Below are 17,964 nucleotides of genomic sequence, written 5' to 3' on the forward strand. Positions count from 1 at the left end.
TTGGGAGTAGGCATGGCACCTGAACCAGTACTAACACAATGGTCTTATTATTACAGGGATTCGGTGGAACGCAACCGTCACTCCAACCGTTCATCACCGGCCTCTGCACCAGTCAGCTACCAGATCAGCAGCTTGATACGTTCGAACAGCCAGAGCAGTGATTCAGGACGCCATCACAGTGGCAGCGTAGATCGGGTGCGGGAGGCAGAGAAAGAGCTTCTTGAACGCCATCGAGACTCCTCCACGCTGGCCGACGTTAAGATAAAAGAGAGCCGCTCGCCCGGCAAGGAGATGCTAGAGAAAAGATCTTCAGAGGACTCCATCAAAGCAGCTCAGCGTTCTCCCTCTCCTTACTCTCTCAAGACAGTGATCAATGAGCAGAGTTTGAAGATGGCGGGTGTGCCCCCGCCTACACTGAAAGACAGTGAGAGAAAAGAGCTTCCAAGTGGGGAACAACTCCACAAGGTGAAAAATGACATGAAGATCAAGGAGGAGAGGAAGGAGGAACAGGACGTCATGGTGGTGAGTTCAGAGCCAGCCACCCAACCAGCTCCCCAGTTGCACTCTGCACCCATCACCCAGCCAGGAAATCCACACCACCACCATCCTCCGTTGTCCCAGCAGCCTCCTCTTCCATCCCCACGCGGCAGTGACATTCCAGCACCTGGTTTGCACGGTGTCCCCTTGGCGCACTCACTACCCCTTTCCATGAGTGCCATGCCTCAGATGGGCAGCCTTAATGTTCTAGACCGGGCTCGCATGGCTCCCTTCATGGGAGTGAGTCCACTTGCGGGAAGAGAGCGTCTACCCCACCCGGCTTTCCCTTGGGATCCTCTTAGAGAGGCCTACCGCAGCCTGGACCTGCAGAGGCGCATGGACTTTCAGCTCAGGGCCGAGCAAGGACATCGCTTCCCCAGCATGTACGAACAAGAGCGAGCCTATCGCGAGAGGGAGGCTCACGACTACTCTCACCACGAGCACCTTTTGGAGGTACGCAGGGAGCACGAGAGGATGAGGCAGCAGGCGGAGGAGCGAGAGCGCCTCCACCTGCGGGAGGAGCTGGACCGAGCACGGCTCCATCAGCTCCACCAATCCCCGATGGAAGGCCACCTGCCGCACATGCCTCCGTTTATGCCCCATCTTGGGGGCATGCCCTACCCCAGACTCAGCCCCTCCACTGGGCACAACGGCCTTCTGAACAGAACACCCCCTACTGCTGCCCTCAGTGCCCCCCCGCCACTTGTGCCAGCCGGCAGTGCCAGGCCAGCCTCCCCCAGGAGGACTACACCCCTAACCACCACCCAGGACCCACGGGACTACTCCCCATCTCGCAACCCCAAAGAGGTAGAGGCACGGTAGCTTGGTAGAAACGCCCTCTGAACAAAATGCACTCCTCTTCACCAGAGAAGAGCAAAGTCCCCCTAAGGGAAAGGGTATGATTGTAAAAAGTGTCTGATGAAGCACACGCCATGAATATTTTTAGCAGACTTAAAGGTTTGAGCAATGACAAGTACGTGTCTTGTTTATATCACCAGTAAATATTTGATAATTATTAATATATTAATCAAATAACTTTTTTCAGCTTTGAGTGAAAAAAAGAGGTTCCGAAATATGTTTGTACATTTGCTATCCTTGTTCCGTGTATAGATATCATTTCTATGAATTTGATGTAATTTGTGCATTTGTCACATCTTTTACAATATTTATCCCCATGGATTGTGTCGTATCCCCAATGGCACAGTGTAAAGACCGGATTTGGATTCCCCCCTCAAATCATTTAACCTCATGGTACCAGGATGTCCTCATTAACGACAATGTACAGTGTTGCATTACCAATTTGTTTTGCCTCTGAGATATGCAGTCGAATATATATTATTTGTTCAGCCTCTGTACAGAAAGCTAATGTAAATTACCTGTTGATATCCATTTGCTGCAAAATGTGTACATTTATTAGGCTTTTTAACCATTTCTTATAAAAGAAACAAAAAAAAAAAAAACAAGCTTAAGTCCAATATGTGTTGCATATGAAGGCAGACAAGCCAGTTCAGGGGATGTGAACCAAGGATGCTGGGAGGGAGCCTAGAAGGATCATCTGCAATCTATGCAAAGCAGCTATGTCGTTCTAGACAGATCTCCTGGAGAAGGCGTACTGGTCATACTGACTGGCTCGGGTGTGCTTATGTTGATATTTACCAATGAAATAACAATGGAATTATGAAAAGACTTCCAAGTCATAAACTGGACCAGACCCAGACAGAAAAGAGAGACACTCTAAAGTGGACGTCAAAAGGACTTTCTCTGTCAAACCTGTGGTTATGTGCAGTTGTTTTTTCTTAGACTCTTGTATACAAAAGAAGTAGAGTTTTAGGCGTGCAAAATAAAAATGAACATTCATGGTTTAAAATGTACGGAATAAAGTTTGGACCTAATGTCACACATTTGCCGCATGTCCTTTGTCATCATGGAGTGTTGATGGGATATTGAGTCAGTGGCTCACTTTTCAGCTTTTGAGGTACAGCCGTTCCTCGGTTTACGACATTTTCATTCAATTCATTAAAAACTAACATTTTTAACACGAGACTCACTCTAGAACTAGTTATAGCACACTGCACGCGAAAACAGCCCTGCACAGCTCCACTGAGAAAGAATAACATCTCTTATTAGTTCACTTTTTGGACTACATTACATCTCCTGAGCGGCAGTGCACCAAAAAAAATCACCATGGAAGTGAAAATGAACATCATAAAATCCTCCCAACTGCTCAACTTTTGCAACCATCGTTAAGGATAAAGATTGTTCAATGCTAACGAATGCTAGAGGGGTCATGGATTTTGTGCACTGTTAGAAGGAGATCTGGGAGGAGAACAGATGGTTATCCTTCCAGACAAGCCTGGGACAATATTTTAAGACAACTACAGTGATAAAAGTAAGGAGTTATTCTTTTTATTACTCTTTCTGTAATGTTCCACATGACAGGTTGGACTTCAGGTGTGGTTTTGCTTTGTTTTTTTTACATTGTTTCCTGTTTGGTGTGCCTCATTTGCTTTTCAAGCTACTGTTTAGTTTAGTTGGGACTCTCTGCTCGTCGCCTCATTATTGTTTACTGTCGTGTGGATTTGCTGCATTTGCCATGGATGTTTCCTGCCTGCTTGCTTATTGCATTTTGGTGAGCGTTTAGCTGGGCTCTATAGCCAGTCGTTGCATTCCTGCATTTTTGTATTTTGTGACACACATATGTGTGGACTTCTGCTCCTTGCGAGTCTCCCTCTTTTTAAATGCATTAAAAGACTTTATTGATTGCACCTGCACAATGTCCTTGAATCCTGGGGTAGCGCTACATGCTATAATAGCAGAACATGACAGTTTCATTTCTTCCTAGTGCAATGGTACCTTGGTTTTTGTTATTAATTTGTTCCAAAAGTCCAAAACGTATGAAAACAGGCAATCTGGCAATCAGGCAATTATGTAAATCCAATTAAACTCGTTCCAGACACCCAAACTACACATTTTATACAGATTATGCAATTTCTGCAGAAATGCTGAAGCTGAACTGAAAGCTATTCACCAGCTGAGGATTGAACCAGCAACCATCAAGTTGGGAGACAACCTATCTGTGACCCGAGCCATGCCACCATGCACTGGAGCAAAATGTCACAGAAAATATTGAATTATGTAAGATATGTGATTAAAAAAAAAAAAAAAAACCTGATAGCCTAAATGTCCTGAATGAGCTGAGCATTTTGATGTTGGTGTTAGCGGACAAAACGGCAGAATTTGAAATGTAAAAATTGGAATGGAAAGATGGATAATCAATTTTGAAATGCCATGTTTTTCAGCTAATGCTTCTAAAACTTTACAAATGTGCTTGTCAGTCTGTAAAAGGTTATAATCAAATTTGGAGCCGATTCGGTGACCCCAAACACCCCAAAGTTCAGTGGGTGTTTTGTGGAGTGGATTTCCTTTTTCCTGTTTTTAAAAATCAGAAAATGTATTTGTATGAATAAAGGTGTCCTCTAGTAATCAGAGTAGCTCCGAGAAAGACTTATTTACTTCAGTTGAGTACATTTCTGCTAGCGACCTGTCTGAGGACAGAACCAGCAACCATCAGGGACATGACCAATCTACCACCTGAGCTACGTCACCCTGTACAAATAAGCACATTGTTACTGTACAGTAATGGAAAATGATTTCCAACCAGTAGGGGGCACCAAATAAATTGCCCATTCATTTTCAATAGGAAAAATGTCAGAAAATATGAAATTACAGTAAATGTGGGATTTTTTTTTTTTAAGTATGATGGATAGCCAACGTGTCCTGTAATGAGGCGGAATAAGAACAAGAAAAAGAAGTAGAGGAATAAACAGATGAAAAATGGTGTACAATTTAATGTGTGAATGCTTCTCCGCATAATTGGAACAAATGGATGGCAAAATGGAATTTCAATAGTGTTTCCCACATTCTTTATCAAAGTGCTGGCACTTGCAACTTTCCTTGGCCCCCATGGCGGGTTATTTACCAGTCGCACTCAATAAAAAAAACGCATGGACTGTGGGTCTGCAACACGCAGGGTGCTCAATGCAGTGGAACCATACATTTACTGAGCAAACTGACTTGTTTGTTATGTGCAATATTGTACAAAAACTGAGGCCGTGCACAGAAACCAAGGCAACACATGTTCAATGAAAACTGAGGTTTGATTGTATTTAACTTCCATTATTGTATTTTACGTCTTTTGTGTGCTCTGTGGAGAGTATGAGCAACCAAGGAGTTCATTTAGGTATAAGTTCAGACTTCCCCACAGTCTAGGAACGGATCTCGTTCAAAACCTGGGGACCACCTGTATTTGCATTTTGAAAGCATCATGGTAACATACTCTTACTGCGTGACCTCCGCCATCAGATCATTTGACCGTAATCTGTCATACATGCGATGCAGAGCTCTTCAGAGGGGATCGATGAGATTGGACCGTGGCAATACAGGGGGTGACTAATAGGACATTGATTTTGTATGAAAGCAGGTTTTGAGTGTTTGTGTTTCAGGTAACCAGTATTGACTGGCAGCCCAGCGGCATATTGACCCACGGTCTGGGCTCATTAAGAGGAACAATGCCTAGGAGGCAAGCCTATCAAAGAGTGGAGAGGCTCCTCTCCTGCTCATGCTCACCACTCATCTGCTTTCCTAATGAGGCCAGAAAGACGCCGCAGAGTGGCCGCCAAGGGAGCCCCCAGCCGCCCTGTCTTTTTATTGACGAGACCTTACTGCACTTGCCGCCTGTCCAGAGATGGCCAATTCATCCTGATAACGCCTTGACTACTCATCTCACCGCTGTGTGCCATGAGACCCAGCGATCCCATCCCATGGTATCAGCACATAATGACAGCGTGGGATCAAACTGGGGCCTGGTCATTAGGGGGTGTTATTGAAAATCTTTGGCGCTTCTGTGTTCCGCACACTTCAGCTGGGTTTTTAACGGGCTTCTTTCACAGGATTGGACCAACTTAAATTACTATTGCTTTCAATTTAGGCTCCCGGAAATCGAGCCATGTACCCCTTAGATGGGTAGCATCTGTCACTTTTCTACTATGTGCTTCTGCCCCTAATCACCTACTCAGCAACAGGTACTTAACCCCTACTTGTTACTGCGTAATGATTTTTCCTGTAACTATTATTTACCAAGCCAGCTCGAAGGGATGAAAAAGACACACCTTCCATTCGGGCCGCTTCAATAGCTCCCTCCTATGCTCCATCCATTTTACAACTCGGTGTGGAACGGCGCCTCTGGGGATGAAAAGCTCCATCAATTTCACTCATCGTCTGGCAAGGTCAATTTATTTCAGCGCACAGTCCATCATCAGATCGGAATCAATTCACACATTGCCAAGGATATCCAAGCCCAGATGGGTTATTGCGATGTCGGTGGCTCTCCGCTCTTTTCATAGCTCATTTGTTTCTTTTTGCTGGGGCCTGAAGAATCTCTTCATCATCGGGAATATGTTTACAATAGCTTCATATGGAAAGTCACAATTTTATATATATATATATATATATATATATATACCCTGCAATTGGCTGGCGACCAGTCCAGGGTGCTCCAGCATACCCCCGCCACCCTAATTTGGATAAGCGGCATAGAAAAAAGATGGATGGATGGATGGATGGATATTGAATGTTCATTTCTCTACCATCAGCCGTCTCCAAAGGCGTTTCAGAGAATTTGGCAGTACATCCAACCAGCCTCACAACCGCAGACCACATGTAACCACACCAGCCTAGGACCTCCACATCCAGCATGTTCACCTCCAAGATCATCTGAGACCAGCCACTCGGACAGCTGCTGAAAACGTCCCAGTTCTTGCATGGCCTGCATACTCACCAGACACGTCACCCGTTGAGCATGTTTGGGATGCTCTGGATCGGCATATTCGACAGGGTGTACCAGTTCCCGCCAATATCCAGCAACTTCGCACAGCCATTTAAGAGGAATGGACCAACAGCGAACCCACGAAAGGTGAACCTCTAACATAGCTGACATGCAGGCTGTTCGTTCTTTAAATGTAACTTCTTAACATACAGTATCAACATGGGTTACTTGTTAGATTTTTCAGTGTGCGACCCTTGCTGGAAAAAGTTTGGACACCCTGCTGTATACACTTAAGCCCAAAATCATTCATACCCAGGCCAAAATCCGAATTTGACCTTAATTTCAAATTAATTTCAAATTACAAAATGCATTTTTTTTTAATCAGGAAATGACAAAAGAATGTGGGACTATACAACAAGTTGTCACAACTTGTTGTGTTAATTAATAATCCATCCATCCATTTTCTATGCCGCTTCTCCTCATTAGGGTCGCGGGGGTATGCTGGAGCCTATCCCAGCTGACTTCGGGCAACGGGCGGGGTGCACCCTGGACTGGTCGACCACCAATCGCAGATGTTAACTAATAATACACGCTAAATAAAATGCAATTAAATTTTCCATTTTAATCCAATTGTTCCCTTTATTTTTTTGAGCAGTGTACATTTTTTAGGTACAGTGTACATTTTTTCAGGTACAATAAAAATGTACCTGTTTAATAAATGCCATAATGTTCTTGGAGGAGACACTTTTAAAACGTGGCATGACACCTGGACGCATCCCGGTGTGCAGAAAACAGAACTTTTTGTATTCACAAATGAACAAAAATAGACTGAAAATCACACGTGTGCATTTAGTCAGTGGCTGAAGCAGCAGCTACAGTCTCCAAACGAGACATAATTAGTGTGCTAATTAAACAACACCGCTGTCTAAAATACCACATTTCTCAATCAACACAGGTATCATATCATTATAGTGGCACATTACTTACAGTCACCGTGTCCAAGGCAGAAGTGTATTAGAAAGTATTTTGTAACAACAAGCTTCCTCATCATTCAATTTGTGTGCCTAGCTGCGTCACAAGCTCACAGCTGCTAGGTGTCTCCAAAAAAACAAGCACCACCCCACTTTAACCAGAAGACAGCATTTGTGAAATTTTCTACTGTATTTATTTTTGATGAACAGTATGAGTCACCTGACTATAAGTTGCCAAACTACGAAAACAGTGCAACTTGTACTTCGAATAACACTGCAGTTATCCCTGGAAAGTCTCAATGTTTGATGAAGCTCTCGTGCCAGATCCTATTAGATCGTGCAGGTTTAGTTGAGTAAAACTGTGTTGGGTTTTTTTTAAACACAATTGTCCTCCATAAGTCCAATTAATAGGATGTGTGGTGGCATTGTCTTATTGTCCTGCTAATCCTCTTCATTTATCTGTCAGAAACCTCAATGCTTTGGGTTTGGGATTGAATTTCATGGTCTCCGATACCTCCAAAAAGCCCTTGGCACAGCGCTCACGCCAGATTCAGCAAACAGTGGAACAGGCCTAAGGAGATTTTACACAGCACAATGGCGGCTAATAACACAATGCCAAGCTAATAAGATGAATGCTTCAGACCAAGCTCCTTTTCGCTGATGCTCAAGCTCCCCCAGCAGATGAATGTCGAGCATCCCCAGCAGGCACTAATGCATCAGTTCCCTAATGATGGCTGTTTTGAAATGGAGATTGCTAATAAGATGCCACGGCCACATTTGGATGGCCTGGGCCTCCGCTGGGCTTGGTGATTTGGGAGACTGGTGGCGCTGCTCTTGAGTGGAAGCCCATCTCTCTGCAGGGGTTGGCAATCCCTGACAAGGGCCAATCTCAAGTGCTGAACTATATCTGACCTGGGAACTGGGAGACCGCGCACTGAAGTCAAGAGCCTTGGCGGCGGGTTCCTGTCACAGCGCTCTTGTTGATTCGGCAGCCTAAAAAGGCCATCAGTATATATGCTTCCATGTTGACGCCTTTTTTTTAGAACTCATCGTCGGCAGCCAGGCAGCTGACAGAAAGCAGGCTGGTCAGCAGTTAAGGCGCAGATTGGAAACAGTCAAATGGTGTGAATTCCAAACCCTGGTGACAAAGTGCTGTCTAATGTCTTTGCGCCTCTGGAGCCGTGACAAATACATGCCTCACATCACCGCCACCAACAACCAATAGAATGCAGTACAGTACAGAAGAAAAAGGGTTCAAGAAAACTGTTAAGGGAGATGGAAAAGCATGGTGGTGATGGCAGCCTTGTTATATTTTCCACTATGATTCAGTTTGGAGGATTTTCCATCCTTTATGCTCTTTATGCCGCTCGCTCTCTCACACTGGCCGTATTATATACACTGAATAACATTTATGCAGCTGGGTGCATCTGGCAGCAATAACAGTCTTTCCACGAAGGGTCGCATACAGAAAAATGAATGGGGGCACTTTGATATTCTTCACATTTGTGTTTATAAAATACACTCAAGTCAATCCAATGTATGTCAAGATATGCTAAGCACGCTTTAAGTGCCTGCTCAACCACACGGGTCACTATGCCTCAATGAGAGGAGTTATGTTATGCTATAAAAAAAAAACATCAGAAATCACTGTATTTATTAAATATAGTTGACTACATACAAAACAGATGCCAATACATTTTCCCATTGTTTTTTTGTCACTTAAAATTAATTATAATTGGAGATTTCATCATTGAATTCCATTCAAAATGTATGAACACACATACACACACATACACATAGTCATTTTAATTTACAGTTTTATTACAATTATTCTTCAATATCCAAATAAGTGCCAGTACTGTTTGTTTGTGTTTGACATAACAAAAAACTTTTTTCTCGGAATTTTGTGCTGTTTTTGTTAGTGTGTTAATTAATATGAATTATATCGACTTACATTAAGTTATATGAATTAGATAACACATGTTAGGCTTTTTTCAGGCCAAAAACAATGACGGATTCTTTTTGTTTACAGCTTTCTAATCTACAGTATTTTTTTCTTATTATGGCAAAGTTTTTAGAATGAAAGTTTTTAGAATAAAATTTAATTCAAATGTATAATTATATTAATGTTATATATTTATTTTTGATGTATACACACACACTACTATTTTACTGTCTATAATAATACATGAATGTATTACTTTTTTCTCTTTATTTATTTTGTTGGTTTTTTTCAGTGTGGCCCTATGTTTAATGTTTTTCTTTTAAACAAAAAAAACTAGCTGCCCCAGGCCGGGCTTTGACGCCACTGTCTTAAATGCTTAAACATAATAAAGGAAAATGAAGTCCGTTCGTGCTCGTCCAGTTTGGCACGGCACACTCGTGATTAGCTGTCAAGACATGAATGAAAAGTGCTTCAGTGAGAGGCCCTGCCAGCTAGAGGCAACATGGCTGACGTGCACGGGCAAAGACGGATGATTATTTGAGTATATATCTCGCAAGGCTCAGGCATCATCGGAGCGTTTGCTGGCTCCACACCATCAGCGTTTCACCCGAGAAACTTGGCGCCCACAAAGGGGGAAGTTTTTCCAAGCCGCGGAATAAAAATGATGATTTAGTCCTTCCCTCATGGCTGTGTGGTCAAATCCATTTACTGGGAATGACACTGGCAGGAATGCAGCACCTCGTTTTTGGCAGCAATGCATGAGGATTTCCTGTCTCATATGCAGTTATTAAATTGCCAGTTAGCCTGTTTTTACAGCCTATATGCTAATGACACCTTTAAAAATGACGCTAACTGCCTTTTCACATATAACCACGTTTGCACTTGCCGAAACCGTATGCCATCAATACCCCCACACACTCCAATGTGACCACCAGAACCAAAAACCAAAACTGCTTGTGCATTCAACATAGACGCTCTTTTGTTGAAGTTAGTGAGTGTCCACTTTAATTATATGTGTTATATTTGGAAAAACGTAACAATTGGAGCCAAACCTTAGCCCGTGATTGTTTTGGCCAGGAGGAGAAGAATGCAGATTGACCCTCTACATAACTTTAGATCCATGAAGTATTCTGTTAAAAGAACCGTACTATAGTGCTTCACTGGGATCCAATATCATTTTCAACGCTGAAATGAGCAGGATAGGGCCCCTTTAAGTACACCTGATCCAATACAAGAGCTGTCCCTTTTTGAAAGATTCATTCCAAGACCATCCACGAATGGGGGGAAAAAAACACAAGTCATGGAGACGTTTGTTTTTGACACTCTAATCAAGCCTGCGCTATGCTGCTATGTCCATAACATCAATTTGACATTTACAGCCTTACTCACACAACACAAACCAACAAGAGCTTGTTAGTACCTCACTCAGAGCGCAACCAAAAATAACAAGTAAAACATATGGAAAACAATGTGACTGCAGCACACAAACTCTGCTGGTTTCAAAATAAATGCTTACACACTAATATACGGTACATATGTATAACCACAGGGCATGCTGGGTAACGTCCTTCCTTCCCAGCAAAGCTGAATTGCAAATATGTGGGGATCCACTGAATAGGCATTAATTAGCTATATTAGCCATATTAGCAATATTAGTCATATTGTGCAAACTGCGTAAGAATGTCGATGTTGGGCACAATTTGACATAAGCCCAAAATATAAATTTCTCCACATCTTCTAATCACCTCATATGCTAATTTGACATTTATGATCATGCAAAGGGGCCGCACGGTGGCCTAGTGGTTAGCATGTTGGGCCACATGCCACACAGTCAGGAGATCGGGAAGATCTGGGTTTGAATCTCTGTTCTCTCCGGGTACTCCGCTTTCCTCCCACATTCCAAAAACATGCATGTTAGGTTAATTGGCGACTCTAAATTGTCCATAGGTATGAATGTGAGTGTGAATGTTTGTTTGTCTATATGTGCCCTGCGATTGGCTGGCGACCAGTCCAGTCCGCCTGTACCCCGCCTCTCCCCCGCCTCCCTAGTGAGGAATAAGCGGCATAGAAGATGAATGGGTGGATATCCGATTCATGATTCTTCAATTTGTTATAATCAAAATAAAGCACAGGACAAGGGAAAAAAATCCACAAACAAAAATTAGTGAACAATTTAACAATGTCTTAATACAGCAATATAAGACAATGTTACAAAATCAACAAAATAATACAACTGTTACCTTTTATCACATACAATAGTTTGAGCAAAATACTAAAAAAGTCAAGTAAAACTAAAAGTTAAAAAATAGTTTAAATTAAAGTATTTTAATTCAACAAACACAAAAATTACTCTTGACTCTCGTCCAAATCCCAAAGCCCTCCTGTGCCCAAGAACTTATTCCCTGAGTTTGTAAATAACAAAACAATATATTCATATAATAGTATCATTAATGTAACAATAAACTATAAACAATATTGATCAAACAATATTGATCTCACCACGCTAGTGTCAATTCAACACTGATACGACACTTGGTGTGGATATGACTGATATTTGGATAGAGCCGCCCACCCCTGCCAAATACTGAAGTGACGTTCCAAGGCTACCTGTGAATGGTGAAAAACTGTTATGCCCACAAAAATGTCTATTTTTGATACATGGCTTGCTCCTACCCCTCCGAGCCATCCTGCTAGCTTGACCTTGACATTCTCCTTCAATTTTGGATCAACATTTACCATAAAAGTGTACTATTAATTATTCAATTAAATTCGGCTGCAAATCCCTCCCTTTCTCTCTTCAATTGCCATTGTTCACTCATGACACAATCCAGGCTGAAGCCCTAAATACCTCACACACTTATTAAAAAACGCATGTCAAGTATAAAATGTATAGTTACTCACTGAACGATAATGCAAGATCATCCATGAACAAATCAAATGAGAGTCACGGTGCGGCCTTCAGCCTGGTCGTCAGGCTAGCGCTAGAGGCTAGCAGGCTAGAGGAGACATTTCTCCACATTTGTACATAAGCCACACTGCTTGCCTGTTGTACTTTCAGTAACGACGTACGTTCATACATTAACTTGTGTTCACCTCGCTGCAAGCTTTGAAGCCCGACTGCCTGTCGAAACGAGCGCTCCCGTGGACAAACACACTTTTTTCTCACAGCACGCAACTATGGTGCCTTTCAGGACTGCCGAACAAAGTGTGAATTCAAACATTATCAGTGTAGCATATAGAGATAAACATGTAAAAATAGTGTGCTTTCTACCTGTGGTACGTGTGTGATGTACATTTTACCTCTATTATTATTATTATATTTATAAATTATTACCAACTTATGGTGAATTACATTTTCTGTGGGAAAAAGTGCCTATTTTTGGAGAAAAAAATATTATAAAATCATTTTTTTTAACCAAAAATCAGAAAATGTGTAGGGCTTGAATGCTGCATTGCGAATGTGCAGGATCCCTCTGTATAAATATGCAGCGTCAAGAATGTAACAATATGAACTGCAAAAAACACAGATATTTGTGAACATTCAAATACAAGAGAACTGGAAAAATATCAATCTCATCGTGCTAGAATCGATCCGATACTGATACTAGCCTTGGTATTTAGACGATCGATATTTGTCTCGATCCGCCCACCCTCGCCAAATGGTCTACTGCTGTTATACATCACATTAAAAAGTAGCAGTTCAGTCCAAAAACCATTTGGTAGCATGACTACTCCTGGTGCAGGATGTGTAGAGAATAACTCTTGTTATAGATACATCCATATCATCAGGTCTGCAACACCGACTCACCCGCCAAAATATCTAAGGTAGCTATAATAAGGTGGTAAAGGTCAGGAGGATCACATCCTTCATGGGACCGGCTTCTTAGCATTCCATTCTTCGCCTCCATTGCCTCTTTGGAAATGCGTCTTAAAGCAAACATGCTTTGAAAGGTTCTTATCTCCTATCTGAGCTGAGTTCCATGCGCTGCGATAACAATCCAAATCTTATCTTGTTGTGTTCATTAATGTCACAGCTTAAGGGGCTTGTTCTTCCACTTGCAGCGGGGGCTTGCCGAGCGGATTGTTTGCTGATTAGTCAACACCGGCCTCTGGAGATGTTGGAGTCTGTTCAAAATGCTTAACTCGACGTTTGCGTACGTTGGCGAATTGGCAGCTTCGAGTGACGAATGAATGATGGAGTGATCACATGCCGGTTGGTATGCATGGATGTGCACGGCGAGGTGCTTTTCTCATCAGACGCTCCACTTGTACAAGCCAAAACAACCTGAGGCTAACTGTGTTTTTGCGATGCGGTACTGTTAATCTTTTGCCAATTAGCACAGGACTTTAATCAGGGCTTCATTCCGGAAAAATCTATTCCAAGTAATCAAATCAGGAAAACATCCTGCGTTGGGAACGTGTATTGTGTCCGCATTCATGATCCAGGCTGCGTTCCATAGATACGAGCCATCTGGCTATCTCACACAACCCTTGGCTACACAGTGGCTCACTCAGCGATTGATTGGGGGTGTTGAAGGCCAGCTATTTAACACATCAGAACAACAAGTACTGCTATCAAGCTGATCCTTCTCATGCCTCGTTTCTGAGACGCCCAAGAATGCCTCTTATCGCGTCCCTTCTGCATGTTGGTTTAGGGCAGAAGACATATGTGCTGCCCCATGTGACGCACCAATGGGCCAATATACGTATACACCACCATTACTGTATAACGCCATAAAAAAGCAATCCCTCCGCCACACGACCCATTCTTTTGTTATACCAAAAAGTTTTACAGATCCTAATAAATCCTTCTCTCTCACCTGATTACATTCCTATTTATACCTCCATTCTTCTCCCTTTATTGTTGCTTCTGGTGAAACAGGCCAGATAATGTGCATTCATTCAGTGGCTGCATAACCTGCTTATTCCCCATCTGTGATTCTTTGTTGCCATCAAATGGTTTCTAAATGAAAAGTGTGAGTGCAGTGTAATTATAATTCTGGGAGTATTATGAAATCAAATATCACAATGAATGTAATTTTATTTGCTTGTAATCTCTCTCACCCAGGCTAATTGGCATTTTCAAAGGGCAAGCTCAGGGGGGTTTGAACGGAGACCCTCGTCTAAATGGAATTCCTGCTCTGCTGTCTTGCACGGCTTGTTCTTTTGTCTTTGATATGCAGGCAAAGAGCTTGACAGCCTAGGAGACATGGGAGATTTGTCAGCCTCTGATCTCCATACCTCTCTGACAAATGAGCGCCTTTGGCAGGGATGCCAGTGGAATGTCTTCTCTGCCCTGCTATGGAATCCTGATGAGACTTCACTGGAAATGCTGGTAATGAAGTCGGGGCACAGGATCACTCTGCTACCACAAATGAGCATACATCTCCACACGTGCAGATATTAGTCAGGAACCCGGAGGCCATCAGGTGAGTATCACTACGCCCAACTTTCATCTTTACTCTCGCTAAATGAAGTGATGCACATATACAGTATGAAAAACGATCTATGTACGATAGCGATCCATCCATGACCTCATCTAATTTAGTTGACAACTCAGCCCCGCCTTTCAATCAAGTCTCTAACAGTCTCCAAGATACACAGCATGTGTGTTTTGACTCACAACGCCACATAATAACACAAAACCACTGGAGTTCACGGCCTTGTCATTGCTAACAGTGTATTCGAGCGTAACCCTAACCCCAACGCTAACCCATAACCCTAACTGCTAACCTTAACCCTAACCCTAAAGGCCCCGCCCCACTGTGCCGTTTAATGATCCCGTCTGGAATTTTAAAATTAGTTTTTCAGCTGGCGATTGACAGAGCTTGGCCTTTTATAGGTTTTATATAACGTTGACATTGACAGAAATAAATCAGCCGTCTTTCATACTTAAGCAGACATTACTCGGGCGTTCGATGTTCCGTAAGCTGTGCTCAATGAAGTATTCGTTCATACTTAACTCATTCAATACCAAAGACGTAGTTATACGTGTTTATAAACCTGAACGCCTGTTCCCAACAACGTATTTATACGTCTTTTTTGCGCGAGAGGCTAAAGGAGCTGATGATGCAACTCCTCACAATTGGATTAGGCTTGAGAGCAATTTTAATGCCATAAAAACGGCCACTGGGGCAGAAGTGCAACATGAGAGGAAGGAGAAACGCACATGACAGGAAGAGGAAGACCTTGCATAAAGTCAGCTGCTACATTGTGTACCACACAAAAAAATGACACATTGCAGGGAAAATGTAACGCATGCGCACACACAGGTGTGCACACACGTGCACACACAGTTCAGTTCCAACTCAAATAGTTCAGTTCCAAATGTAAAAGTTGTAAATAGTTCATGGTGTTATATTTGTAAATAAATTGTTATTTTAGTGTGAAAAAAACTTTTTTTGTGTTGTTTATGTTGTGGTACAGGGCCGCACGGTGGTCTAGTGGTTAGCATGTTGGCCAACACAGTAACAGTCTGGAGATCGGGAAGACCTGGGTTCGATGCGTGGGTGGGTTTTCTCCGGGTACTCCGGTTTCCTCCCACATCCAAAAACATGCATGTTAGGTTAATTGGAGACTCTAAATGGTCCATAGGTATGAATGTGAGTGTGAATGGTTGTTTGTCTATATGTGCCCTGCGATTGGCTGGCGACCAGTCCAGGGTGTACCTGGTCTGTCGCCCAAAGTCAGCTGGGATAGGCTCCAGCATGCCCCCGCGACCCTAAAGAGGAGAAGCGGTATAGAAGATGCATGGATGGATGGATGTTGTGGTACAGTTGTTTCGATATTTGAGCTGTCACAAAAGCAAAAAATATTTGTGTCAAAGTGAAAGTTATGCTGGAAATTTACCGTATCTTTTCACAAAAAGCTCCTTTTCTCCCTTTTCGAGTTAGCAAGTGATATTTTCCTGAAACTTACCAATGTTCTACTGCTGATTACTAAAGAAAAGGTGGAAACAAACTTTTTTCTCGTGATGAAAGATGGGAGTCTAAGCTTTCTTTTGGTAGGTTCCATGCTTATATCGCCATAGATTGTGTGAGCCTTGAAAGATCAGTCAAAGTTGTCTAAAATGGCCGGTAATGAAGTGGTTGTCTTTTGAAAAATGGCTGTGATTGAATGAGTTAAGCAGACATTTCTCAGGCGTATTTAAACAATACCATGTCAAAAAAAATTAATTTGCTGCCATATGACACTGTCTGATGTGAATATATCGACAGAGGCGGACAGAATTTTTAAAGGGCAGTATGCGACAGGACATTCACCCGAACCAATCACCCTAACACTAACCCTACCAACCGCAGCAGAAATGGACTCCAGCGCTATTATGATTTAAAACTAACAGATGGAAATGCCAAGACAATATGTCTCAAATCAAATACTTTCATCTGTACATTTCAGTATGCATACTCTTTAGACTGTGTACTTGTTTCCTAAGTGCGCAAATTTGTCCTTGATTACTGTTGTCGCGCACTTACAGGAAATGGCAATCGCAGTAATTATCCGCTTCCTCTTCCTTTCCTTTTTAATTGTGAATAGCAACCACTTGAGTTGGTCTCTCCCTTTCCGTTACGTAGCCGACATGGTGATGATTGACGGTGGTTAGGCTCCTTAGTTGCACACTGTTGAGTGCAACATCTCGGTACTGACTGCACACTGCATTTTGCCGTACTTCACAGTACGTGTAATGGGCGCCACACATGGGAGGCGACATCGCCTCGACTCCATTCATTTTCATACGAGCGACTAGCGAAATTCGTGCATGTGAAAGTTTGTGCTCGTGCGTGTCATGCGACACTAGTCTTGCGACGCGATCCTAGAAAGTTGAAAAATGTTCAACTTTTCATTGCTGTCACCCAGACGAGGAACAATCAGCGGGAGTTTCATTGATTGACCAATGAGCAGACACGATGCTAATCAGTACGCTATACTTGCCGTGTCAGATTTCCCGTAGCTATTTGACATTTCTAAAAAAAGAATAGAGATATAAAGAAAAAAGCAGCGGCTTGGGAAATCGTTGGCGCCAGAGTAAACATATCTGGTAAGTTTACATGAATTTACACGGACATTTATGTAAATGTATCTTCAATACTAGCAAGATCCGGTACTAGCAAGAGTCCTCAAGCCAATCAAACCGTCGGAGACTCAAACAATTCGCTCTGGATGTGAATGTGTCACTCACCTGTGTAGCTGGTCACAATCGCTTGTCGCCTCCCGTGTGCATGGTTTCGTACGTGATGCCGATGAATTTCACCAATCGCGGTTGTTTGTCGCCTCCCGCGTGTGGCGCCTATTAGTGTGGAAGTGCGAGAATTGCGACGCAGCCCAAAAGAAAGTGGCAAAAGACTCAGGCTTTGTTTAATTGTCCGATCCAGTTAGTGATGATGTAAAGTCAAAATCAGCTCTTGACATAATCCAGCAATTTTCTATCCCATTTGTCGTCATTAGGGTCACGGATGAGCTGGAGCCTATCCCAGCTGACAGTGGATGACAGGCTTTGTAATTCTTTTAAATGGTCAAATGCCAGTTTGTTTGATAGATGCACTTTTTGAAACATAAAAAATGAAAATGACTATATTCTGAGTGTTTTGGTTTTTCATGAATGACTAAGATCACGCCTGTGTCAACAGTGTGTCATTCATTGGAGTGCAATCAACCATCAACGCCCTATGAGAAGAGCCAAGTGGTAA

The 17,964-nt window shown here is 42.7% G+C and overlaps 1 protein-coding gene across 10 annotated transcripts in view; it reads left to right on the top strand.

Annotated features, from left to right (window-relative positions):
* Positions 1-2,434, top strand: part of fbrsl1 (fibrosin-like 1) — a 380,357-nt gene extending 377,923 nt beyond the window's left edge. For all 10 annotated transcript variants that reach the window (XM_054772261.1, XM_054772266.1, XM_054772257.1 and 7 more), the window contains one exon: positions 57-2,434. In XM_054772261.1, the coding sequence (XP_054628236.1) occupies positions 57-1,359 (1,303 nt within the window). In that variant the 3' untranslated portion in view covers positions 1,360-2,434. The remainder of the gene's footprint in view (positions 1-56) is intronic.
* Positions 2,435-17,964: the final 15,530 nt, after the last annotated feature.

The sequence above is a fragment of the Dunckerocampus dactyliophorus genome, chromosome 4, assembly GCF_027744805.1.
Source record: "Dunckerocampus dactyliophorus isolate RoL2022-P2 chromosome 4, RoL_Ddac_1.1, whole genome shotgun sequence".
NCBI classification, from domain to species: domain Eukaryota; kingdom Metazoa; phylum Chordata; class Actinopteri; order Syngnathiformes; family Syngnathidae; genus Dunckerocampus; species Dunckerocampus dactyliophorus.